The sequence below is a fragment of the Phyllobates terribilis genome, unplaced genomic scaffold (assembly GCF_046119375.1).
Source record: "Phyllobates terribilis strain yellow unplaced genomic scaffold, ASM4611937v1 Scaffold_3__8_contigs__length_932513732, whole genome shotgun sequence".
Classification (NCBI taxonomy): Eukaryota; Metazoa; Chordata; class Amphibia; order Anura; family Dendrobatidae; genus Phyllobates; species Phyllobates terribilis.
The window spans coordinates 720,839,047-720,866,213 of record NW_027362763.1 but is presented as its reverse complement, the minus strand read 5'-3'; the positions used below and the strand labels follow the sequence as shown (position 1 = coordinate 720,866,213).

The window sequence follows — 27,167 nt, the reverse complement described above, 5'->3', positions numbered from 1 at the left end:
TTTTAATGATGTTGTTGTATGTTTGTGCTTCATGGATTGAGAATTTTTGGGGGCGTTATTCTATGGACAGGTGATAAAGGTTTATGGAACATCCCTTTTAACAACCAAACACTAATGAGAGTAGAAACAAAACAAAAAAACTAAACATGACTTCTGCCCATTTAGGTCTATCTTTGAATTGCACAAATCTTTCTCTAGTCACTCACCTTATGTAAACAGGTGTCCACTACAGAATTGCACACTTTCTCGAGGTCATCTGTTAGCTGAAGCCTATAGTCGACAAATTCACAAAGCTCTTCGTTGCTCATGACATCCCAAATGCCGTCACAGGCTAGAATTATAAACTCATCATCTTCTGCTCGTACAATCTCATACACCTCGGGCTCGGGAGAGACAAGTTGCTCGGTAGGACCCTTGCCATCGACACACTTGTAGTCATAGTCCCCGAGGGCACGAGAAACTGCTAACGATCCATTGACGCGCTGGATCATGACGCTGCCGCCAGCATTTTGAATCCTTTCTTTCTCCCTTGGATTGCAAGGTTTGTGATCCTGTGTGGAAAAGCAAACTTGTCCGCTCCTATACAATACAGACCTAGAATCCCCACAGTTGATGAAATACACATGGCTTGGTGAAATAAGGACTGCCACAGCAGTAGAGCCGCTTCTGTCCATGCCATTCCTTAAATCGGCAAAGTTGCGCATATACTCGTCAATTTTTAAAAATCCAGTTCGTATGCCGCTTTTAACATTTTCTACGGAAGGTTCCACGGTGGACCCTGACATTTCAGTTGCCCTGAAGTCATCATTATCGGTTATATGCTCCAACAAGTGCGACGAGCAGTAATTTGCAACACGAGATCCAGCATGGCCATCATAAACAGCAAAAAAGGACCAGTCTTCCAGGCCATGAGGGATCCCCACCACAGCTGTGTGAGCGTCTTCCATTTCGACGCGCCAGCCCTGCATGCTACTGAGTCCGTATCGCAAACCATTTCCGGCTCCGTGAGCGTTGTGTTTCTCTGTTTTAGGCTTGTCCAAAAATGCCCCCATGATCAGTAATTAGCCTGAAGAGAGAAAGAAATAGCAAAAAAAGGGTCAAACAACACTAAATAAAAGTAAAGAAAAAATTAAAAATAAAAAAGGTTACTGCCTTGCTTTTCAAAATAGAGATTATATAAATTGATACATTAAATCCACGTCCAGACATGGAGATTCACGATGCAAGTTTCGCAACAAAAATCCATAAATGTTACAGCGTTATACAAGAGGATGATGCTCTAAAATGCCATCCACAGAATGAAAGAAAATAAATAAATACAGGGGGGGATTGGTTACCTTCCCAATATTGAACATCCCCTATTCTTTGGTGCGCTCCCGCAAATGGACAGACCGATAAGTGATAGCCGAGCCCAGACTGTCACAGCCAGGAGTAGTGCCCGCACCGCCTGTTTTACCCTGTAAATGCTGCGATCAATAACAATTGCAGCATTCAGAAGGCAGGGAGAGTGAAGGGGCTCCCTTTTCCGTTCAATCGGAACCCCCGCGACGTCAACGTGAAGGTCATATCGTTGTCAAGGAAATCAGAGGTCAAATGATGACCTCTGGGTCTGCAAGCTACGGTGCCCTGTTAAGGCCATGCCAGCAGCTAAGTCTAAAAAGTGATCCGAGTTAACAGGTATAATGCATTACAACGCATTATTATCCTATTACTCTGATCAAGGATATAAAGTAAAACTGGGGGGAGGGGGAGGACTCTACCAATAAAGCTGTCACTAGTTAACCCCTTCAGTGAATACCGTAATAAAATAAATGTGGCAAAAAAACTATGCTTTACCTCTAAATAAAAAATGGAATAAAAACGCAAATCAAAAAGACAAATGTAAATAAAAAAAGTTATCGCTGAAAACTTTTTCACACAAGAAACAAGCCGCCATACAGCTCCAGAGGAGAAAAAGTTATAGCTCCCAGAATATAGTGATGCAAAAATAAAATAATTTCTAACAAAAAAAATTGTTTTTATTGGATAAAAGGTGGCAAAAACATAAAATGTGGTAGAAAAAGTGGTCCTCAATTTTACAGCATTAAAAAAAAAAAATTGCAATAGAAAGTGATCCAAAAAATGTTGTGCCTGAAAATGGTACCAATAAAAAAGTCAACGCTTCTCCCAAAGAACAAGCACTCGCATGACTGTATAGCTCTCAAAATATGGTGATGCGCAAAAAAAAAAAAAAAAAGCTATACAGGCTGTCAATGCTGCACAGGGAGAAGATAGTTTGGTTATGCATTGCGCATGACCAAAGAATCTTCCTGCTGTCTGGTGACCCGGATGTTGTCACCAGGAAGCCACGGCAGACCGCGCTGGAGGCCGGAAGAGGGGGTGAGTATCCCGATCACCTCCCCTCGCCATCGCAAAGCTGCGATCGACTACTTAACTATTTGGTGTGGTTAAACTAATTGATTTAAGGGCACAAAAATTAAGTTTCAAACTTATTTATTGTAAAAAAAAATGTACTGTATATTTATAAGTAAACACAAATATCAACCAAAATTTACCACTAACATTAAGTACAACATGTCAAAGAAAGAAAGAAAGAAAAAAAAAAAAAAAACAGAACTCAGAATCACTTGGATTTGTTTAAGCGTCCCAGAGTTACTACCTCAAAGTGATGTTGTTCCGAATTGTAAAATTTGGCCTGGTCAGGTAGGTGAAAACAGGCTCGGGGCTGAAGGGGTTAAAGGGATTTTTAGCCATTTTCAGAAAGTCTGTTTAAAAGAAACTCCTACAGCGCATCAACTTTGTGACTTGGATAGCATGTTCGGACCATGTGTGATGACATCCCAATCCCTCAGATGACTGGAATATGATAGGAGCAGTGGGGTGTTCTAGCGCTAACTATTGCTTCCAAACTTTGTGGAGGGAAAATTCCACCATTTGTGAACCTGGCAGAGGCTCGTTGGTGCAACTAGAAATAATGAAAGGCTGTTAATATTTCTTATTAGTAAGTTGAGGTCAGTAGTTTTAGAGGAGAATGGTAAACCACAACTTCACCACATTGGAATAGATAATATGTGATTACTTTACATAATGCTACCTAACCAGCAGCAAAGAAACAAACGGGGCTATTTGTAGTATAGACTGCATTCCTTTCCAAACGAAGCCACGCTGTCACCACATGATATTAACAAGTGAATGTCTGTTTGTACAATACTCTGGTCCTCGAATAAGGAATGTATAATGTTCAGCTGAAGCTTGGAGTATTACTTGAGAAGAACGTGAAAAAGTTCACGCTTTAGGGTGGCCATAAACTTGCGGCGCTCCACAGTGCACTGTGATTGTGGCTTTTTGTGCAGAAAATCTGCAGCATTTAATAGTACAAGCAAAGTGGATTTGATTTCATCCTCATTGTGCATTTAAAGATTTTTTTTTATGCTCACCCCACCCATGGGCTTCTTAGAGGATCAAAAGTGAAAAAATGTTTTGTTGAGTCTGCAACAAAAACAAAATCATAAAGACCAAAACACAGGAAATGATATAAAATGCAGCAAAAAAAAAAAAACAGCAGAAGTAACTGGAGCACATTGCTGTTTATTTTGAAAGACAAATGAGAAGTAATCCTAGGACAAACTGAAATATAAGCAGTAAAAATCTTTAAAAAAAAAAAAAAAAAGATGATGCAAAATAGTAAACAGGCAAAAGTATATGCACCCTGATGCCTAACAAAGTTAAGTATGTGAGATGATGGTAAATTTTAAAGTATAAGTGATAGGCATACAGCAACGTGCATTCACAAAATGAACAGGTATGTATATGGTCACACAGCAAATGTAGGCATGAAATAAATATAGAGGTAAGGGGTTAAGCTGCCAACACTATATACAAGTCCCAAGGTGTAAAGTATGTAAGATGCAACTATACATATAATCAGGACAGATCATCAACACAATACACAGGCTCACGACAACAACCCAACACGAGTTTCACTGATGCTTCATCAGGAGAACCCTGACCTTGGTTAAATATCCAGTTGCATACACCTTGACTGTTTACTATTGCTTTTTTTTTTTTTTTTTTTGAGCAATTTACTGTATAGCTCATCCACTTTTCATATCTGTATTTGTCATGTTGAATATGTTCCCCTACTTTTTTTTTTTTTTAAACATTTAACTTTATTAAATCAAGATTTTTACTGGTTATATTTCACTTTGAGCATTTCTCATTGATTATTGCATCCATTCAGTGCAAATAGGACATTTATAATCTTTTTTGTTTATTGTGTATTTTGGTGCAGACACCTCAAGAAAAAAAATGTGTTTTCGAACTTGAGAACATAGCGATTATATAGCTTGTATCCTGAATTTTTAAACACTTTTCTCCCTCGACAGGCTCTCAATTTACAGCGGATTGAGCTGGTGCATTGAGAGTACGACGGCTGTCTCATCTCTCATAGCACAAAGATGGATTCCTGATTCAGTCCTTAGCATACACAGGAGGAGCAATAGCGCAGGGAGGATTATACAGCTTTATCGAGTAGTGTAGATGTGAATCCAACTCTGGATCGAGGTAAAAGACTTGTTAAAAAGAGGGCGACAGATTGTGCTGAGGTTTGTTTTCTCACTCTGCGCCTCACTACTCCCTATAGAGTATAAAAGGTGGTGTGACATGATACCTTACTGTGTTGGCAGTTCGTTTTGCCATGAAAGACTGATTTGTAGTGCACGTGTGCCGGCACTCTTTGCCCTTTCCCCATGCCTGCACATTACAGTACTTTTCTCTGCCCTCAGCACAGCATAGAAAAGTATGCCTGTGCAGGAGCACGATGGAAGACACCGTGTGGATGACGTAGGACACATCATCCACATGAAGCAAGAAGGAGCACGGCAATCGCAAGAAGAGCGGAGGCACTGGATCAAGACCGGCGACACCCATAGGACCGGACAGCGAAGCAGGTGAATATAATAAAAGGCCTGTCTTGTGTTATGCCCAGCACATTGGGGACTTTTATACAGCATCTAGAATGATATATATAAGGGCGTACAGGTGCTGGCCCTACTTTATATGTGGAAAACCTGGTGACAGGTTCCCTTTAAAAAGGTCTTGCCACATGAGTTTGGTTAAGAAGCCAAACCAGAATGTCCACTTATAGACATTATTTTTAAAGCACCATTGATTCCAGGGGGCTAATAATGTGATAAGGGTTTATATATAAGATACATATATAAACCACAATGAACAAACAGACAGAGTGGACTTACAACCTACAGGGTATTGTGGTAGTAGACAATAGGTCAGGGGGTTGCAACAGCTCGGTGGTAGGTAGGTAACAGCAGGTTTAGCACAGGCTGTAGTTTTTCCCATAGACATGAGTTTTCAGATTACTTATGAATTCCTAAGGATGGGGTGGGGAGGGGGGAATAAATGATCAGGACAAATTTTGGAGGCAATTCAGTGAGGAACGTATGAATGCAAAGAAGAGAATAAGGTCTTGTGTAGACCGGAGATTACGTTTGAGACGGTATCGAAAGATTAGTTGGAGAGAAAGATTATGGACGGCCTTGTATGTCATTGTTAGTAGTTTGAACTGGATTCATTGAGGAATTGGAAGAGGGAATAAGCGGCGCAGTGAGGCTATGTGATTACCAGCTTCACTGTGCATGCGCAGAGACATAGAACATGGGCAGTGAAGCTGGTAACCACACAGCCTCATTGCGCAGGCGTGGGACTAGCAGACGGACATGTAGAAATGTGCAAGCGCCCCAATAATATCAGTGCTTGCCGAGAGCAATATTCAAATACGTGGGCCAGCAGTGACTGAATGCCCGCCCCTGATTGAATAGCAGAATCACACTCCTATGACTGAAAATGAGCAGGTAGGATATAAGTACATAAAAGGTTAAAAAAAAAATCATTATACTACCACCAATTTTAATGAAAAAAGCTGGTTAGTGATGTACATTGCATCACTAACAAAGCAATGGGGGCAGTGTACATAGCAACTAGGACGTGACAGGTTCCCTTTAAAGGGGAAGTTAGTTAGGTATGAGGAGATCTAGGAGAGGGCAAAATGTTTGATACCAAGAGAAGAGAAAATTTGTAGGAGAAAGTGGTCGACTGTGTCAAAGGCAGAGGGGACAGGTCTAGGTCTTTCTTGAGGCAATATTCCCTCTTCCTTCAAACACTCCATCATAACCCCTTTACTAAAAGTACCCAAACTCAACCAAAACTGCTAACTACAGAATGGACTAATCTTCCCTTCATGTCTAAACTCATGGAATGCTTGGTCCACCATTGTCTATCAGATAACTCCTTTCTAGACCCTTTACAATCCAGTTTCCACTCTACTGAAACTACCCTTACTTAAAAGGGGTTGTCCACTAATAATAACTGGTTATTCTATTTTTATGTTGAAAATAATCATCTTTGTAAATACCTTGCTTTGCAGTTACTGCCTGTGAGCGGCGCCATCACTGGCCATTTACAGGCATCACGTGACCCCAGATACAGCCAGCTCTGACATCTGCTGATGTCACGTCATGGTTCCGGATGCAGCCGAGGGTGACTTACTTCTGCGTTCCACGGTGGATGCTGGGCTGTGGGCGGGGTTACCCTGCGCGTCACACCCGGCATCCGCCACGCGCTCTCCCTCTCATTCATTGGGAAAGCATACGGTGGATGCTGGGTGTGACGCGCAGGGTAATCCAGCCCACAAGCCAGCATCCACCACGGAGACCGCGTCACTGATGTCACGCCTCACTTGACGTGACATCGGCGTGGGTCACGTGATGCCTGTGAGCGGCCAAGGAGGTGCTGCTCACAGGCAGTAACTGAAAAGCAAGGTATTTACAAAGATACTTATTTTCAACATAAAAATAGAATGGACAAATATTAAAAGTAGTGGACAACCCATTTAAGTCTCTAATGATCTACTAACCGCTAAATCTACTGGTCACTACTCCCTGCTGCATTTGACACTGTGGCTCACCAGCTCCTCCTCACTATGCTCCGCTCCATCGGCCTCAAGGACAACATGCTCTCCTGGTTCTCCTACTTCTTGGAACTCTCCTTCACAGTATCATTTGTCAGATCTCTTTCCACTAATCTCTCACTTACTGTCTGATGTCCTCAAGGTGCAGTCTTAGGACTCATCCTCTCTATACACAGCCCCTATTGGACAAACCATCAGCAGACTTGGTTTCCAGTACCATCTATAGTCTGTTAACATACTAATATTGCTGTTCAAGACAGTCAGCGTGGGGTAATCAACATTAATCACAATTTGCCGTAGGCACCAAAACCCCAATTAAAGACCCTAAAAGGATTCAAAATTAAAAATTTGCAAGAGACAGTATTATCATGGGACATCAGCTATTAGCCATTCAATGGATTCATAGATCCCTTCCAAGTCCCATATACAGTCTTTATAATTTATATGTGTATTCAAGGTGGTTAGTCTCAATGCACTCAATAGCACTTGGTCACTGCACTCAGATCCTTGCCAATAATGGGATCATGCAGTGTTATATGAAACCTCTATTATACTGATGGCTGGACCATAATAAAAAGCACTCTTCACCTATTGCCCCCCCCCTCCCATTTCCTTATAGATTGTAATCTTGCGAGCAGAGCCCTCACTCGACTGTTGAACTGTGTGTTACTTAGTAATGTATTTATTGTCTGTACAGGCCTTTGCTTAATTGCAAAGTGCTGCGGAATATGACGGCGTTATATCAAAGTTATTAATGTTAACCCCATAATGATGGAGTCAATTTTGACTGAGGACAAGGGGCTTGTCATTAAGGCTGTGTGCCCACTATGCGTTTTTTAAGCGTTTAAGCAGCGGCAATTCCGCTGCAGAATCTTGGTAGAAGGCCTGCCATGTTCCCCAATGATATAATCCGCAGCGGAAAGAGGATTATCATTGCAGAAAAATCCGCAGCATTACCAATTATTTTGCGTAAAAGCGGCGTTTTCGCCGCCATTGACTTGCATTGGAACGCATGGATTACGCATCACTGCATATGTAGATGCGCATTCCATGCGTTCCAATGTGCAGCTGGTACCCGGGTGTGGAGGACAGGAGACTCTCCTCCGGACCCGGGTACCATAGAACCTGTATAAAAAAAAAAAAAAAAAAAAGGAATAAGATAAAAACATAAAAATATTATACTTACCTTCTGATGGCCCCCGGAGTCCTTGTCTCGGTTTGCCGGCAGCTCCCGGTATATTAAAGGACCTGTGGTGACGTCATTTAGTCATGTGATGGGTCACGCGACCGCTGACATCGGCAGGCCCTTAAAAATCTACCGCGAGCTGCTGGCAAGCCGAGACAAGGACTCCGGGGGCCATCAGGAGGCAAATATAATAATTATTTTTTTTACCATTCTTTAAGGTCACAGTACATAAATCCATGCCGTTTGCATGGATTTATATAGTGTTTGTGACCAAGTTGTCAAGCACTTTTCAAGTGATGCTAAAATCGCTTGGAAAGCGCTGGTCAACCCGCATGCAGAAATGCATGTGAAGAACGCTTGTTCCTGGCAGGAAAAAAGCATGTACAATCCGCATGCGTTTTTTCTGCCAGGGAGATGCAGAAACGCTCAGGAAAAATTCGGATTATTTCTGCATCGTGGGCACATAGCCTAAAGTTACAAGAAAAAAAAAAAAAAAAAAGTCTCATTAGGGTACATTGAAACACTCCAGAGTTATTACCATTTAAAGTGACACTTCAGATTTAAAAAATGTGACATTTAAAACATGACATGTCACTTTAAATGGTATGAACGCTCAAATTTGTTTCAATATACCCAAGTGTTTGAGGTTTTTTTGTGTTATAAATAAAGTGTGCCAAAAAAGTCCATTTAGGTCAATAGGTTTTGCTTCTTATAGAAAAATATCTGAAATTGATGGAAATGTAGAAACATTAACAATTTCCAAACTTTGAATGCTTTTAGCCTTAAACCAGAAATTTTTCAAGAACGTTTACAAAAGCTATTTTTTTACAGACCTGTTTAGTTTTGGAGTGACTTTCAGGGACCTACATAATGGAAAAACCCCATATATGTTAATATTTTTAAAAACTGCACCCCTATACTTATTCTAAACTGCTGTCAGGAAATTTGTTAACATTTCAGGTGCTACACAAGAAATATGGCAAAATGGTGGAAAAACATGAAATGTTTCATTACAAAATATTGCTTAAGTCAAATTTTTTATTTTCACAAGCAGTACTAGGAGAAAATAGACCCAAAAGACTTACAGTACTCCCAAACGTGGTAATATCCTACATACAGTCAAAAACTGAAGAAGTGCGATTTGATTTTTGAAGTGCAAATTTGGCTAGAATAGATTGCATGTGCGACATGGTGTCCACAATCGGAGCCAAAACAGCAGAAACCTCCACAAGCAGGGCTGTGGAGTCGGTAAGTCAAACCTCCGACTCAATTTCCATGACACAGACTCCACGACTCCGACTCCCTCATACACGGCTCATGTTTAAGTGATAAATTTACTGTAGCACAGATTCATCTCAGCTAAAAGTCTAGACCCTTAGATCAGGAATAGGACAGACATTTATAGGACATTTCATAACTTTCCCAAATTCTTATGAAAAAATATTTCCCACAAACTGCATTGAACTACTATATCCAATTTATTAGATATTTTAGGAGTCGGAGTTGGTCCATTTTATACAGACTCAGACTCCACAGCCCTGTCCACAAGGACCCTATTTTGGAAACTAGAACCCCCAAGGAATTAATGCAAGTGTGTGGTAACCATTTGTACCCATAGGTGCTTCACAGAAATTTATAACATCTGAGCGAGCCCTCGTAGGACGACCAGGATGGCAGCTAAAGGGGCCTTCAGCTTCTGAGCCCGCTCTATACAACCCACATGTGAATATGTGCACAGGTCGTTAAGTAGCAGCCAAGCACTATAGGGGAATTAAAGGGGTATTCCCATCTCCAAGATAGCAAATATCTCCAATTAGAAATGTAGTATAGTATTTTTGATTTGATATGTCTCTTTCCTCATGTGCAGGCATCGCAGGACCTTAGGTATCCATGGTTACGTCCACTGATTAACTGTGACTTTATCAGTGGACGTAACCATGGATACCTAAGGTCCTGCAATGCCTGCACATGAGGAAAGAGACATATCGAATCAAAAATACTATACTACATTTCTAAATGGAGATATTTGCTAATATTACTATTATTACACCTACTACATATTGGGATAAGATCTTGGAGATGGGAATACCCCTTTAAAGCTACAGGGCTTAACAGAAAGGGCTGTAAGACAAGTTATGTGGCTATGTCCACACTATGTGTTTTATGAAACCATAAATTGAATTGCTCATAGGAATGAATTGGGAGAATTTTCCAAGCAATTTATGAGGAGGATCCGCAATCTCTGTGTGAACATAGCCTTAAAGGGAACCTGTCAGGTCCCCCATGCCCCCAAACCCAGCAGCATTCACCCATGTATGATTAAACTCCTTGCCTTGCATTTATTATGTCCCCGTTTCATATGCTAATGAGGGCTTTGACTTGTCAGTCGATGGGGAGTTAGTTGCCCCTGACTAGTCAGCCCTCTTTCCATGTTATCATGCCCCTTCTCTGCCGGCCAGGGCAAAGAATTACACCTGGGCAGGAGCACGATGCCGGGGAGACTGTGTGGATAACATAGGGACGCGTCATCCACACAAAGAACAGGAGGACGACGGCATTAAAAAAAAAATAAATAAAAAAAAAAAAAAAAAAGGAGGCGGCGCTGGACCAGCGACTCCCGTCAGATCGAACCACATCGCAGGGGAGTATGATAAAAGTTTTTTTTCTCGTCTTGCAGGTCGGGCTGGAGGCATATATACAGCATTATAGAATGCTGTATATCAGGGCTGAAAGGTGGTGTCCGTATCTCATATGGTAAAAACCTGGTGACAGGTTCGCTTTAAAAATAATGTGACACAAACCCTAGTGTCCCTAAAAGGAAGTCCAGGACCAGCTGCAGCCCCGGCTTTCTCTTCATGTTCAGTATCTCCAAAGGCTGGGACAGTGATGCCAGAGCTGATTGGGCGCCAGGCATCACGTGTCATTCCACCGCATCACAGCACCGGGACAACGAGTGCTGACACTGCTGGAATGGAGTATAGATATTTTTATTTTATCGGGACCGAACATTTAGTTTAAGGGGTTGTCCTAGTAGTGGACAACCCTTCTAAAGTTTTGGCGCCAAAAACGCTTTTTTGGACTTACCAATTGCTTTCTATGGGTGAATAAGGCTGTATGCCCACTACGCGTTTTTCAAGCGTTTGTCGCGGAATTTCTGCAGCGAAAACGCTTAAAAAACGCTTGGTAATATGTGCCCCATTGTCCCAAATGATAATCCGCATGTGCTGTGCAAATGCTGCGGAAATTTCCACTGCGGATTATCATTGTGGAAAAATCCGCAGCATGGTCCATTAATTTTGCGGACACGCAGCGTAATTGCCGCCATTGACTTGCATTGAATCGCATAATATCCATGTGCCCATGCGGATATCATGCGGTTCGATGAGTGGATGGTACCCAGGTCTGGAGAAGAGAAGACTCTCATCCAGACCCGGGTACCACATTATTTTTAATCCTTTTTTTAACAGGTAAACATATTCTTACCTTTCCGATGGCCCCCGGTGTTTTCTCCGCTACGTCCGGTCTGTTGTACGTCTCGCGATGGTCTAAAAGGACCTGCGATGACGTCATTTAGTCATGTGACGGGTCACGCGACCTGTCACATAACTAAATGACATCACCGCAGGTCCTTTTAGACCACCGCGAGACACGGGGAAACCGGACGACGTGGAGAAAACACCGGGGGCCATCGGAAGGTAAGTATATGTTTATTTTTTTACCATTTTTAACTATTACTTGGTCACATTATATAAATCCATGCCGGTTGGATGGATTTATATAGTGTGACCAAGTTGTCAAGCACTTTCCAAGTGATGCTAAAATCGCTTGGAAAAGCGCTTGATAACCCGCATGCAAAAACGCTTCTACCTGGCAGGAAAAACGCATGTAAGATCCGCATGCGTTTTTACTGCCAGGGAGTTGCGGAAAAAATTTGCAGCATTTCTGCATCGTGGGCACTTAGCCTAAACGCTGAAAGTTACATGCTGCAGTTTGCAAAAATGCAGCAGTTTTCCAATTCATTCAGGAAAAAAAAAACTGTGTGCACCAGACTTCTGAAATCTTAGCTTTTGCTGGTACTGTAAAACGAACTTAAAATTTGCATAAAAACGCAGCAAAAGAAAACAGCAAAAACATAACGTGTGAACATAGCCTAAAGAGGACCTTCAATCAAATTCACGTTGAACTGTACACTATCATAGTGGTTGCAGAGCGAAATAAACGGTAAAATTATTTCGCCTCTCTGTTGGGAGATATTAGCAGAGTATTTGGTACCTAATGAGGTAACTTTTGTTAAATTCAAGTGGGTATTATCAGATAGTAACTCAGAGAAGTGCACGTCCCCAATGACAACTAGACTTGAGTTAACAAAAAAACAAAAAATGTTTTATTCCGCTCTGCAACAAATATTACAGGATTCGTACAGATCAAAATGAAAAATTTGGTAAAAGGTCCTGCACTCGCGCTAAGTAAATCAATGAGTGACTAGTTGGGGGTGGGTGGGGTTGATTTCCAAATTAATCCCCCCTCTCGTGGTGTAAGCACTTAATTGAAGATGTACCGTATATTCCGGCGTATAAGACGACCTGGTGTATAAGACGACCCCCCTACTTTCCTGTTAAAATATCGAGTTTAGGATATATTCACCGTATAAGACTACCCCTTTTCCAACGCATACCAAACACCGGTAAAAATTTAAAAAAAACAGATTTGAATTTAACATTGTCCTTTTTTTAATTTAAATTCTTATGACATGCAGGTATATAGCAGGAAAACTGTCACTCATAAACATATTAAAATAGGGGGGACCCCACGTCATTTTTTTGGGGGGGTCCCCCATTCTAATAGCTAGTAAAGGCTAGGTATTCAGCTGGGGGCTGATATTAGTAGCCTGGGAAGCTCCGTGGGTATTACCCTCTTCCCAGACTTCAAACATCTGCCCCAGCCGTCTGCTTAACCTCCGCTAGAGACTATAATGATGGTGGATCCCACGCCAATTTTCTTTTTAAAAAATCCTTTATTTTAACACTAAATGACAATTGAGGGGTTAATAAAGATGCAGTCCCTAAATTATTAATTTTGTAATTAATTTTTCTCAAAAATGTTGACGTGGGGCTTCGCCATATTTTTGTGTCCAGTCAGGTACAACAGGCAGGAACGGGCTGCACCCAACCACCAGCTGCCTATTTGTACCTGGCCGGACACAACAATATAGGGAAGCCCTTTTTTTTTTTTTTAATTATTTCATGAAATAATTAAAAAAAAAAGACGTGGGGCTTCGCCCTATTTTTGTGTCCGGCCAGGTACAACTAGGCAGCTGGGGGCTGGAATCCGCAGCGCAGGGAGGCCCAAGCTTTCTGGGCCCCCCCCCGCTGCAAATTGCAGTCCGCATCCGCCCCGGAAAATGGCGCGTTCATAGAAGCGCCATCTTCTGGTGCTGTACCCAACTCATCCAGGGCCCTGGTGCGGTGGCTCACTGGGTAATAAAGGGGTTAGGGCCAGCTTGGCATTATCAGCTGGCCCTAAGCCCGAAATTCATGGGGTCACGCCAATATTAGACATGACCACCATGAATTTCTAGTAAAGTAATTAAAAAAAACACAACACCCAGAATAAAGTCCTTTAATTGAAATAAACACACAATTCTTTATTGTTCTAAATTAAACCATACTTACCATCACGCCCATTCCAGCTGAAGCCAACGATCTCCTGCAATAAAAGTAAAATAATAAAGCAACCTCATCCTTACCTCTCCATGGTTCCCAGGACCGGTCCAGCTCTGCTACATTCACATGACAGGCTGCACCGCAGCAGAACGCTGCCATCCAGCTTGCCATGCGGCAGACACTGAGAAGCGCAGGCATGCTTGTGCTCCTCAGTGTCTGACTGTGACGGCATCCAGATGAGCCGAGATCATGTCCAATGAACTCGGCTCACCTCATGCACGTCACTGACAGCGTGGGAAAATTCTCCTGCTCCCCGCATGCGCAGTAGAAGTTTCCCACGCTGTCAGTGACGGACGTCCAGGAGGTGAGCTGAGTTCATTGTCGGCTCATCTGGATGCCGTCACAGCGAGACACTGAGGAGCACAAGCATGCCTGCGCTTCTCAGTGTCTGCGGGATGACAGGCTGGATGGCGGCGTTCTGCTGCGGTCCAGCCTGTCATCTCGATGTAGCAGAGCTGGACCCGTCCTGGGAACCATGGAAAGGTAAGGATGAGGTTGCTTTATTATTTTATTTTTATTACAGGAGATCGTTGGCTTCAGCTGGAATGGGCGTGATGGTAAGTATGGTTTAATTTAGAACAATAAAGATTTGTGTCTTTATTTCAATTAAAGGACTTTATTCTGGGTGTTTGTGTTTTTTTTAACTTTGACTATGGGGTTAGTAATGGGGGTGTCTTATAGACGCCTCTCCATTACTAACCTGGGCTTGATGTCAGCTGGCATTATAAGCTGACATCAACCCCAGCCCTATTACCCCCTGCCACCGCTACAGGGCAGCGTGGAAGAGCGAGGCTAAGTGCCAGAATTGGCGCATCCTATGAATGCGCCATTTCTGGGGCGGCTGACGGCTGGTGTTTCTAGCCTGGGAGGGGGCCAATATTCATGGCTCCCTTCCTGGGCTATTAATATCAGCCTCCAGCTGTCTGCCTAGCCTTTGCTAGCTATTAAAATAGGGGGGACCCCACGTCATTTTTTTGGGATCCCCCATTTTAATAGCTAGTAAAGGCTAGGTATTCAGCTGGGGGCTGATATTAGTAGCCTGGGAAGCTCCGTGGGTATTACCCCCTTCCCAGGCTTCAAACATCTGCCCCAGCCGTCTGCTTAACCTCCGCTAGAGACTAAAATTAAGGGGAACCCCACGCCAATTTTTTTTTTTAATAAATCCGTTATTTTAACACTAGATGACAAGTACAGTAACCAGCACTGTCCCTGTACTTCATATAATGTGACTGACATGTTTCTATCTATCTAATCTATGTGTGAAGCTCTATTCTGTCTGTTATAAATTGTTGGGTACCGCTGCTGAATTGCCGGCCGGCTTTTTTAAAGAGACGGTGCACGAAAACACTAATATTTGTTTTAATAAATCCTTTACACTAAATGACAAGTACAGTAACCAACACTGTCACTGTACTTCTTATATATGTGACTGACATGTTTCTATCTATCTAATCTATGTGTGAAGCTCTATTCTTTCTATTCTAAATTGTCGGGTGCCGGCTTATGCCGCTGCTGAATTGCCGGCTTTTTATATATTGTCACAGAAGCGATGCGAACTTCCCTGCTCCGGACACAGCGCAGCGCTTCTGTGACAAGTGAAAGCTGTCGGCACAGAAGCCCTGCGCTGTGTCCGGAGCTGGGAATACGCAGCGATGTGTCAGTTTCAGCAAAGAAGCGCTGACTGTCTGGACCTACCGCCGCCGTATTTTAACTCCCTCCACCTTATATTAACTCCGACATGGCAGGGATACGGCCACGGCAGCTTATTAACACCCCCAGAGTATCCCCGCATGTCAATTTCTGAAAGTTCAAAAGCATTACCGGCGTATAAGACGACCCCAGACTAGACAGAAGATTTTTCAGTCTTCAAAAGTCGTCTTATACGCCGGAATATACGGTAAGTGAAATGATTTGCAAGAGCGGCACCACAGCCGGATCGCTGCAGACCTCGCATATGTGCACAACATTCGGCCTCCCTGGGTATGCGCAATAGAATCGGGTGTCCTCTCCCCAGCTCAGTCGGGTGCACTGTGCATGCCCAGAGAAGCAGAGAGCTGGCAGTGCTTGTGATAAGGCAGCTGTCACATTCCCTTTAAAAAAGAAAAACATCCATCGGCTGAAAAACTGCTAGTTCTAATGCATAACCTGAAAAGTACATGGCCTCACAAACTTTACTGTAGTTTGCAGGCAACTCAGTGAATAGATGAACAGCTATAGGTTTCAAAGACAGTTTCCATTGTTCATCCAATGGGATTATAAATTTTCTAGCATATAAACAGAAAATGACACATCTGATGCAACTAAAGTAAAGTATGCGAGTCTCCAACTAATGTGCTGCTTCCTAGCATGGAATCCATTTAGCTGCCCCGCAGTATGTAAGCCAGTGCAGACATGTCCATGTAGAAAACACAAATGCCACGGTTAACAGTTTATACACGGGGGCGACATTCTGCAAGCTTTGTAAAACAATCTCACCTTCAATGTGGAATCACCACCAACAATCAGCTAGAGTCCAAATAAATTTGGAAATACCAAGACCATTTATTTAGGAAAAGTAATCATGCAGAAATTAGGCATCCAAAAACAGGATCGTTTTTAGACACTCCCTTCTTCGCTCTGGAGAAGCATCTTGTGAGCTGAACACATCTGTTCGTTTTGGCGTAAATCAATAAATCTTGTCTGTTGAACTACAAAATAGCAAAGCAGTGAAGCAACCCAGACATGTTCTAGTAGTTGGGTGTCATCATCACGGTCTTGTTTCTACCGTCACCTGCAGAGCTGACATTAGTAACAACAGGAAGCCGTTATTTGTTAAACGCACAAACACACTGAAAATTCCTCACTGTATTGGTTATGCCATTACTATAGACACTGCCCGTCTGCAGCACTTCAATAGTAATTGTCATGCAATGTTATCAAGCCATGTCTGATATTTTTAGTGCAGTCTAATAAAAACTTCACGTCCCAGGGCAGCTGTCGAGCTACAAAAAGTGTGTGTACAGACTCATTAACTTTTTGGCACCGCAGCAAATTTCTACCCTTGCTTATCAAGAACCTTGTGTGACAAGACTTATTTTTATTTTTTAATGGCATTATTTAATTCACTATATCGTGTATTGAAAAATGAAAAAAGAAAAATACTTTGTGTAGCGGAATGTTAAAAAAAAAAAAAAAATAGAATTTTTTTAACCCCTTAAGCCCCGCGGGTGGTTTGCACGTTAATGACCGGGCCAATTTTTACAATTCTGACCACTGTCACTTTATGAGGTAATTACTCTCGAACGCTTCAACGGATCCCCCTGATTCTGAGATTGTTTTTTCGTGACATATTGTACTTCATGATTGTGGAAAAATTTCTTCGATATCACTTGCGTTTATTTGTGAAAAAAACGGAAATTTGGCGAAAATTTTGAAAATTTTGCAATTTTCAAAATTTGAATTTTTAAGCCCTGAAATCAGAGCGATATGTCACACAAAAGAGTTAATAAATAACATTTCCCACATGTCTACTTTACATCAGCACAATTTTGGAACCAAAATTTTTTTTTGTTAGGGAGCTATAAGGGTTAAAAGTTGACCAGCGATTTCTCATTTTTCCAACAAAATTTACAAAACCATTTTTTTAGGGACCACATCACATTTGAAGTCACTTTGAGAGGTCTTTATGACAGAAAATACCCAAAAGTGACACCATTCTAAAAACTGCACCCCTCAAGGTGCTCAAAACCACATTCAAGAACTTTATTAACCCTTCAGGTGCTTCACAGGAATTTTTTGAATGTGGAAGAAAAAAATTAACATTTAACTTTTTTCACAAAAATGTTAATTTAGACCCAATTTTTTTTATTTTCACAGGGGTAACAAGAAAAAATGGACCCCAAAATTTGTTGTGCAATTTCCCCTGGGCACGCAGATACCCAATATTTGGGGAAAAAATACTGTTTGGGCGCACGGCAGGGCTCGGAAGGGAAGGAGCGCTATTTGACTTTTTGATTGTAAAATTTGCTTGAATAATTAGCGGACGCCATGTTGTGTTTGGAGAGCCCATGTGTGCCCAAACTTTGGAGCTCCCCCACAAGTGACCCCATTTTGGAAACTAGACCCCCCAAGGCACCTTTCTAGATGCATAGTGAGCACTTGGAACCCCCAGGTGCTTCACAAATTGATTCGTAACAATGAAAAAGTGAAAAAAAAAAACACTTTTTCATTTTTATGAATCAATTTGTGAAGCACCTGAGTGTTCCAAGTGCTCACAATGCATCTAGATAGGTGCCTTGGGGGGTCTAGTTTCCAAAATGGGGTCACTTGTGGGGGAGCTCCAATGTTTGGGCACACAGCGGCTCTCCAAACGCAACATGGTGTCGCTAACAATTTGAGCCGATTTTCCGTTAAATTTGTTAGAGGACACCATGTTGCATTTAGAGAGTCCCTGTGTGCCCAAACATTGGAGCTCCCCCACAAGTGACCCCATTTTGGAAACTAGACCCCCCAAGGCACCTATCTAGATGCATAGTGAGCACTTGGAACCCCCAGGTGCTTCACAAATTGATTCGTAACAATGAAAAAGTGAAAAAAAAAACACTTTTTCATTTGTATGAATCAATTTGTGAAGCACCTGAGGGTTCCAAGTGCTCACTATGCATCTAGATAGGTGCCTTGGGTGGTCTAGTTTCCAAAATGGGGTCACTTGTGGGGGAGCTCCAATATTTGGGCACACAGCGGCTCTCTAAATGCAACATGGTGTCCGCTAACAAATTTAACGCAAAATTGGCTCAAATTGTTAGCGACACCATGTTGCGTTTGGAGAGCTGCTGTGTGCCCAAACATTGGAGCTCCCCCACAAGTGACCCCATTTTGGAAACTAGACCCCCCAAGGCACCTATCTAGATGCATAGTGAGCACTTGGAACCCCCAGGTGCTTCACAAATTGATTCGTAACAATGAAAAAGTGAAAAAAAAAACACTTTTTCATTTTTATGAATCAATTTGTGAAGCACCTGGGGGTTCCAACTGCTCACTATGCATCTAGATAGGTGCCTTGGGGGGTCTAGTTTCCAAAATGGGGTCACTTGTGGGAGAGCTCCAATGTTTGGGCACACAGGGACTCTCTAAATGCAACATGGTATCCGCTAACAAATTGAATGGAAAATCGGCTCAAATTGTTAGCGGACACCACATTGCGTTTGGAGAGCTTCTCTGTGCCCAAACTTTGGAGCTCCCCCACAAGTGACCCCATTTTGGAAACTAGACCCCCCAAGGCACCTTTCTAGATGCATAGTGAGCACTTGGAACCCCCAGGTGCTTCACAAATTGATTCGTAAAAATGAAAAAGTGAAAAAAAAAACACTTTCATTTTTATGAATCAATTTGTGAAGCACCTGGGGTTCCAAGTGCTCACTATGAATCTAGATAGGTGCCTTGGGGGGTCTAGTTTCCAAAATGGGGTCACTTGTGGGGGGAGCTCCAATGTTTGGGCACACAGGGACTCTCCAAATGCAACATGATATCCGCTAACAATTTGAGCCGACAATTTGTCGCGTTTGGAGAGCCCGTGATGTGCCTAAACAGTGGAGCTCCCCCACAAGTGTCCCCATTTTGGAAACTATACCCCTCAAAGATTTTATTAAGGTGTATAGTGAACATTTTGAACCCAGAGGTACGGCACATTATTTGTTTACATTAGGTCATCATATTGAATAAGTTTTCATTATTCTTGAGCGCAAGTGCTCGCTACTTGAGTTTGCATCGGGTACTCAGGTATGCACCATGTACAGCGTGTGCTCGAGTGACATGCTCGAGTCCCTGCTCCGCATGTTTCACGGTTATTAGACATCCAAAAAAAAACATGCGGGGATCGCTCGTGCATGGCAGGCAATCCCCGTAAAGTTTTTTGGCCGCGAAGCATATGGGGCAGAGACTCGAGCATGTCACTCAAATACCCACGATACTAAATGCATACCAGAGCACCCGATGCAAACTCAAGTAGCGAGCACTTGCTCTCAACACTAGTCGCCATATCGTCATCTTTTTTTCTTACTTTTGAAAAAAATCCCAACCCCAGCTAGCCCCAGCACAACCCTAGCCCCAGCACAACCCTAGCCCCAGCACAACCCTAGCCCCAGCACAACCCTAGCCCCAGCACAACCCTAGCCCCAGCACAACCCTAGCCCAATCCTAACTCAAGAGTTTATTTTTGACGCCGTTCCTTGTGCGGTATAAGTGATTAGACGACTTTATTCTTCGGGTCGGTGTGATTACAGCAATGCCAGAATCATATGGGGTTTTTATGACTGACAGCTGTCACACACTAAAAGACGCATTTTTTGTAAAATCTAGTTTTTGCATCGCCATATTTTGAGAGCTATAATTTTTCCAAATTTTGGCAGACAGTCATGTGACGGCTCGTTTTTTGCGGGATGACTTGACGTTGTTATTGGTGCCATTTTCAGGCACGTGACATTTTTTGATCGCTTTCTATTCCGATTTTTGGGAGGCAGAATAAACAAAAACCAACAATTCAGGAATTGTTTTTTTTTTTTTTTTTTATTCTGTTCCGCGTGTGGTAAAATTGATGAGGCAGCTTTACTCTTCGGGTCAGTACGTTTACAGCGGTACCACATTTGTATAATTTTTCTATGTTTTGGCGCTTATACACAATAAAAGCTATTTTATAGAAAAAAATATTTTTTAGTATCGCTTTATTCTGAGAGCTATAACTTTTTTATTTTTCGGCTGATGGAGCTATATGGCGGCTTGTTTTTTGCGGGACGAGATGACGTTTTCAGCGGTATCATTTTTATTTATATGCGTCTTTTTGATCGCGTGTTATTCCACTTTTTGTTTGGCGGTATGGTGATAAAGCATTGTTTTTTGCTTGGTTTTTTTTTTTTTTTTTTTACCGTGTTCACTGAAGGGGTTAACTAGTGGGACAGTTTTATAGGTCAGGTTGTTCCGGACGCGGCGATACCAAATATGTGTACTTTTATTGTTTTTTTTTTATTTTTTTTATAATAATATTTATTGATGGGTACATTATATTTTTATTTTTGGTGTATTATTTTTTTTATTTTTTTATAATATTTTTGCACATTTTTTTTTTTTTTTTTTTTTCCACTTTCACACAGTTTATACACTTTATTACTTTGTCCCACTCTGGGACTTTCACTTTTTTTTTTCTGATCGCCTGCATGGCACAGGAATGGAGCACCATCCCTATGCCATGAAGGCTGTCAGAAGTGCACAGTGTGAAGATTGCTTGGAGATGCACTGCGCATGTCCAAGCAATCTTCCTGCTCTCTGGTGACCCGGATGTTGTCATGACGACATCGGGTCGTCATGGCAACACCCGGGAAGCCTTTGCAGACTGCGCTGGAAGCCGGAAGAGGAGGTGAGTATCGGCGATCACCTCCCCTTGCCCCCGCAATGCCGCGATCGACTTCGATCGCAGCATCGCGGGGGTTAATGTGCTGGGAGCGGTGCGTGACCGCTCCCTGCACATAGTACCGGGTGTCAGCTGTGACAATCAGCTGACACCCGGCGGCGATCGCGCCCGCACAGCCTGTGTGCGCGCGCGATCGCCATGACGTACTAATACGGGTCTGGCTCTTAAGTCCCAGGGCACAGACGCGTATTAGTACGTCAGATGTTATTAAGGGGTTAAATTACACAAAAAAAAAAATCGTAAAGAAAAAAAAAAACACCATTGGACAGACAAGTGCTCTGGGATCCAAGCCGATCACCAGTACGGGGGACTTGTCTCAAAGAGCAAAATAAGGAGCCTGGTCAACATGTGCCTGCCATTCTAAGATTATAGCACTCCTGAAATCTGCCATCTACGGATCTTCAGTTCTGTGGGTTAGTACAAGTACAACAATACCAAATTTATATTGTTCTTGAATGTTTTACTAGTTTTAAAAAGTAAATAAAAGTTTGTATTGCAGTAATTCTGAGAGCGATAACAAATTCTTCCACTGATGGAGCAATGAGGGCTTGTTTTTCCTAGAGTTGGTTTAGCATACATAATGACTTCCGTTATTATGAAGGTAAGATGCAAACAAAAAAACACACAAAGTTTTGTGGCAGCTATCATGCAGAATAAAGCATGTGCGTTTTTTTAGCTTGAGCTATTATGAGGAGAGAAGACGTGGGCACGCCATACAGGATACTCCACAATAAACAGTGCAGTTCTCTTATTAAAGATGTACCTTTTAGACAGTACAAACTTTACACTAGAAAGTCTTAAAATTTGCCAAATTTTTCAAAGTGCCTAACGCTGGATGATAAATTTGGTGGAACTTAAGACTATCTAAGGCTATATGCACGTTTTTGTTGTGTTTTTTCCACACAGATTTGGTGTGGACAATGTGTAGTGTTTTACAGTACCAGCAAAGCGAGTGAGATTTCTTAACCGCTTCCAGACCGCCCCCTGTACATAAATGTCGGCGCTGCCTGGGCTCTGTGCAGCGCCGACGTTTATGAACGGTTGGTGGTCCCGCAGCCCTCAGGACCCCCAGGGTCCTGCAAGTGCTGCAGTTGCGGTTCAGGGCGACTACTCTGACAGGGGACATCATCGGGACCTGATTGGATCAGGTCCCAATGATGTTAACCCTTTGCTATCTTCTATATGCCGCGATCTATAGTGATCGCGGCATATAGAAGATAGTGAGAGGGGGGGGGGGGGGGTCGTCCACTTACCTCTTCGACGGCCCCCTGATGTCTTCCAGGACCTGCCGTTGTTATGGCAGCCGGAGGTCACATGACCGCCTCCGGATCTGCCATATATGGTGTCCTGCTAGGTTCAGCCTGCAGCTGAAGTCTAGCAAGAGACAGACAGTGTAAAACTGACAGCAAAGTTCTCATGCAATGCAATACATGTCTATTACATTGCATGAGAACAGCGATTAGAAAAATAAAAATTAATGTCCCATACAGGGACAAAGTAAAAATGCAAAATAAAAAGTCTAAAAAATGTTTTCAAACTGTTAAAAAAATAAAAATAAATAAATGAATAAAATATTAAACCAATAAATCCGTATATTTATGCAAAAACAAAAAAGTACACATATTTGGTATCGCCGCGTCCGAGACAACCCGATCTATAAAACTTTCACACTAACCAACTCCTTCTGTGCACACCGTAATAAAAATAAATAAAAAACAGAGCAAAAAACTATGCTTTTTCAGATCGCCAAACAAAAAGTGGAAAAAAATGCGATCAAAAAGCAAAATGGAAATAAAAATGGTACCGCTGAAAACATCTTGTTCCGCAAAAAAAAGCCGCCATACAGCTCCATCAGCCAAAAAATAAAAAAGTTATAGCGCTCAGAATAAAGCGATGCAAAAAAAATATTTTTTCTATAAAATTGTTTTATTGTGTAAAAGAGCCAAAACATAAAAAAAATATATATATATACAGCAAGAGTAGTATCGCTGTAAACGTACTGACCCGAAGAATAATGCTGCCTTATCACTTTTACCACACGCAGAACGGCATAAAAAAAAACCTCAAAAAACAATTCCTGAATTGTTGGCTTTTGTTAATTTTACCTCCCAAAAAACAGAATAGAAAGCGATCAAAAAGTGTCACATACCCAAAAATGGTACCAATAAAAACGTCAACTCGTCCCGCAAAAAACAAGCCGTCACATGACTGTCGGCCGAAATATGGAAAAATTATAGCTCTCAAAATATGGTGATGCAAAAACTAGATTTTGCAAAAAAAAAAGCGTCTTTTAGTGTGTGACAGCTGTCAGTCATAAAAACCCGATATAAATCTGGTATCTCTGTAATCGCACCGACCCGAAGAATAAAGTAATCTCATCACGTATACCGTATGAGGAACGGCGTAAAAAATAAATAAAACCAATTCTTCACCTGCTACTGATTTGTTTATTATGTCTCCCAAAGATCGCAGTAAGGCTCTGCTCACATTTATCCTGCGCTCTGCGCTGAGCACTTACAGCAAAGTTTCCATGTAAATCTCTGAAATACGTGAATCAGACCGAACCCATGACGGAAGATTCCCTGTAATGAGGCAGATATAGGCCACTGTGGATGCCGTCTGGCCTGTGATCCCACGGTGTCATTTGTTTTAGGCGTGCATAAAAGTGCGGTTGGCCACAGTTTTGTGGACTTCTGAAAAATAGGACACCGCTAAACAGAGGCCAGACGGAGTCCAGAGTAACTCTGCTGCCTCATTACAGTGAATGGATCCCGCAGGGGTTTCATCTGAATTACATCACTTGGAAATTTAGATGGAAACCCCGATGTAAGTGCTCAGCCTCGAGCGCCGGATAAATGTTACGTAAAATGTTCCCAATAAAAGCTTCAACTCAGTCCTCAAAAAAAGCTAGTCCCCACTCATGTCCGTCATCTGTTAAAAATATAAGGGACTTCCAAGTTACTGGTAGCAGAAAGGCTCTGGAAAAGCGAAATGGCCCTTGCCCCCCATAAGAAATTCAGAAAATTTTGTGCTCCCAAATCCAAATGCCTATTCTACAATAATTTGTTCTCCAATTGTCAAATAGCGCTTCGTCCCTCCCAGATCTCGCCGTATGGCTAAATGGTACGATACAGCCACATATGGGGTATTGCCACTTTTAGAAGAAATTGTGTGACACATTTCAGCACCATTTTTACCCATTGCCCTGTGTGAAAATAAAAAATCTGAAGGTAAAACATTTTTTTGAGGTAAAAATATAATTATGTTTTCTTCACTGCCCAATGGTATAAATTTAAATTTGAGAGGTGTAGTTTACAAAATGGGGTCACTTGTGGGGGTTTCTGCTGTTTCGGCATGTCAACGACTCTTCAAATATGACATGGCGTCTGCAACCTCTCAGCCAACATAGCGCTCCTTTCTCTTCCGAACCCTGCCGTACACCAAAGCAGTGGTTTTCCCCCAGATATGGGGTATCGGCGTACTCCGAGGAGAAATTTCACAAATTTCAGGGTGCAATTTCTCCTGTTATCCTCATGATAATTCAAAATTAGGGGATGAAAAACATTTCTTGTGGGAAAAATGTGAAAATTTTATTTTTACGGCTCAATATTATAAACTTCTGTGAAGCAGCTGGGGGTGCAAGGTGCTCACCACACATCTAGATAAGTTCCCTAAGGGGTCTAGTTTCCAAAATGGTGTCACTTGTGGGGGGTTTCCACTGTTTAGGCACATCAGGGGCTCTCCAAACGCAACATGGCGTCTGCTAGTTATTCAAACAAATTTTACATTCAAAAAGTCTAATGTAGCTCCTTCCCTTCCGAACCCTGCAGTGCGCCCAAACAGTGGTTTTCCCTCACATATGGGGTATCAACGCGCTCATGAGAAATTGCACTACAAATTGTGTATTCCATTTTTTCCTGTTACCCTTGTGAAAATAAAAAAATAGGGTCTAAAGTAACATTTATGTGAAAAAAAGTTAAATGTTCATTGTTTTCTTCCACATTCCAAAAATTCCTGTGAAACACCTGAAGGGTTAATTAACTTCTTGAATGTGGTTTTGAGCACCTTGAGGGGTGCAGTTTTTAGAATGGTGTCACTTTTGGGTATTTTCTGTCATAAAGGCCCCTCAAAGTCACTTCAAATAAGATGTGGTCCCTAAAAAAAATGTTTTTTGTAAATTTTGTTGGAAAAATGAGAAATCGCTGGTCAACTGTTAACCCTTATAGCTTCCTAACGGAAAAAAAATTTGGTTCCAAAATTGTGCTGATGTAAGACATGTGGGAAATGTTATTTATTAACCGTTTTGTGTGACATATCTCTCTGATTTAAGGGCATGAAAATTGCTACATTTTCAAAGTTTTCGCCAAATTTCCGATTTTTTCACAAATAAACGCAAGTGATATCGAAGAAATTTTACTACTAACATGAAGTACAATATGTCACGAAAAAACAATATCAGAATCAGGGGGATCCGTTGAAGCGTTCCAGAGTAATTACTTCATAAAGTGACAGTGGTCAGAATTGAAAAAATTGGCCTGGTCACGAAGGCAAAAACAGGCTCTGGCGCGAAGTGGTTAAATCTCAAGCGCTCGTTGCTTATTTTTTTCTTTGCAGATTTGCAGCACGTTTAACCCATATTAATGAGTGGAGAAAAATATGCCAAAAATTAACATTTTGCAGAGCGTTTGTCCTGCCAATTCATAAGGCTATTCCAGCTGAATTTTCTGCTACAAATACTGAACACGTGCACATAGCCTAAGTCTAACCTTATGCCTCTTGCTAGTTGGCTTACTTTGGTCCACAATCTCTTGTCCTGTGATTTAGACCAAAGCTGCTTCACTTCCCCTGTGCTGGTGTTGCAGGGGGTCTCCCTAAGATGTCCAAATGGTAGAGATGAGTGAATCAATTTATTGGACCCTGGTCCATCGGCCACATCAGTAGTCGGTGGTCCCCAGACAAGAGCTTTGGGCGTTCTCCTACCTGCTGTCATTCTAAGCAACTCATCTGATTAGCAGGCCTGGCGTGAGGTCACTGTTACAACTTGAAGTACTCATGACAGCACTCCGGGCCTACAAATCTGGAAAGGAGCTGGAAATGGCAGCATGTAGGGGGTCAGGTTCCCAGGGCTCCTGTCTGGAGGCCACAGAATACTAATGTGGCAGCTGGAGCTAGGTCCTGTGAATTTATTTACTCATCTCCACCATGTACCCTACAAGAGACAGGCGTTTTCTTCATAAGCAGCAATATAAATGATACCTGTATTGTAGCAATCTGATGTGCCAGAGGTGAGAAATCAAGCCATATACAAATTAGACAATAAAGCACATTGGGGTGTGTCCAAGTAGATCAGCCCTCACTATTTCTCGTCCAGCGACCCCTTGTTCTCCATGGTTAAAGAGGATGTCCACCACTTTATCATTGACGAGCTATCCTTAGGACAGATCATCACAGTCTGATAGGTCGGGGTCTGACAGTCGGGACCCCCGCCAATCAGCTGTTCTCGGTGTCCAGAAATGCGTAATTGCGGAGCTGCTCTGTATTCTGATAGTGGCGGAAGCAGGGTACTACACATCCGCCACCTATTCAAAATCAATAGCAGACGGATGTGCAGTACCTGGCCACTATCAGAAGATAATGCAATTGAGCATTACCAGCTGACGGCGACACTGAGAATAGCTGATCGGCAGGGGTGCCAGGTAATGATGAGCGAGTATGCTCGTTTAACCCTTTCACCGAGCATGCTCAGGTGCTTACCGAGTAGCTTCCGCGTGCTCTTATATCATGTTCGAATCCCTGAGTCTGCATGATTTACGGCTGTTGGACAGCCACAAC

General features: G+C 42.2%; 1 protein-coding gene across 4 annotated transcripts in view; it reads right to left on the bottom strand.

Moving 5' to 3' along the window:
• The window catches only part of PPM1B (protein phosphatase, Mg2+/Mn2+ dependent 1B), a 162,225-nt gene that overhangs the window by 24,910 nt on the left and 110,148 nt on the right, over window positions 1-27,167 (bottom strand). For all 4 annotated transcript variants that reach the window (XM_073672044.1, XM_073672045.1, XM_073672043.1 and 1 more), the window contains exon 2: window positions 207-1,066. In XM_073672044.1, the coding sequence (XP_073528145.1) occupies window positions 207-1,052 (846 nt within the window). In that variant the 5' untranslated portion in view covers window positions 1,053-1,066. The remainder of the gene's footprint in view (window positions 1-206; window positions 1,067-27,167) is intronic.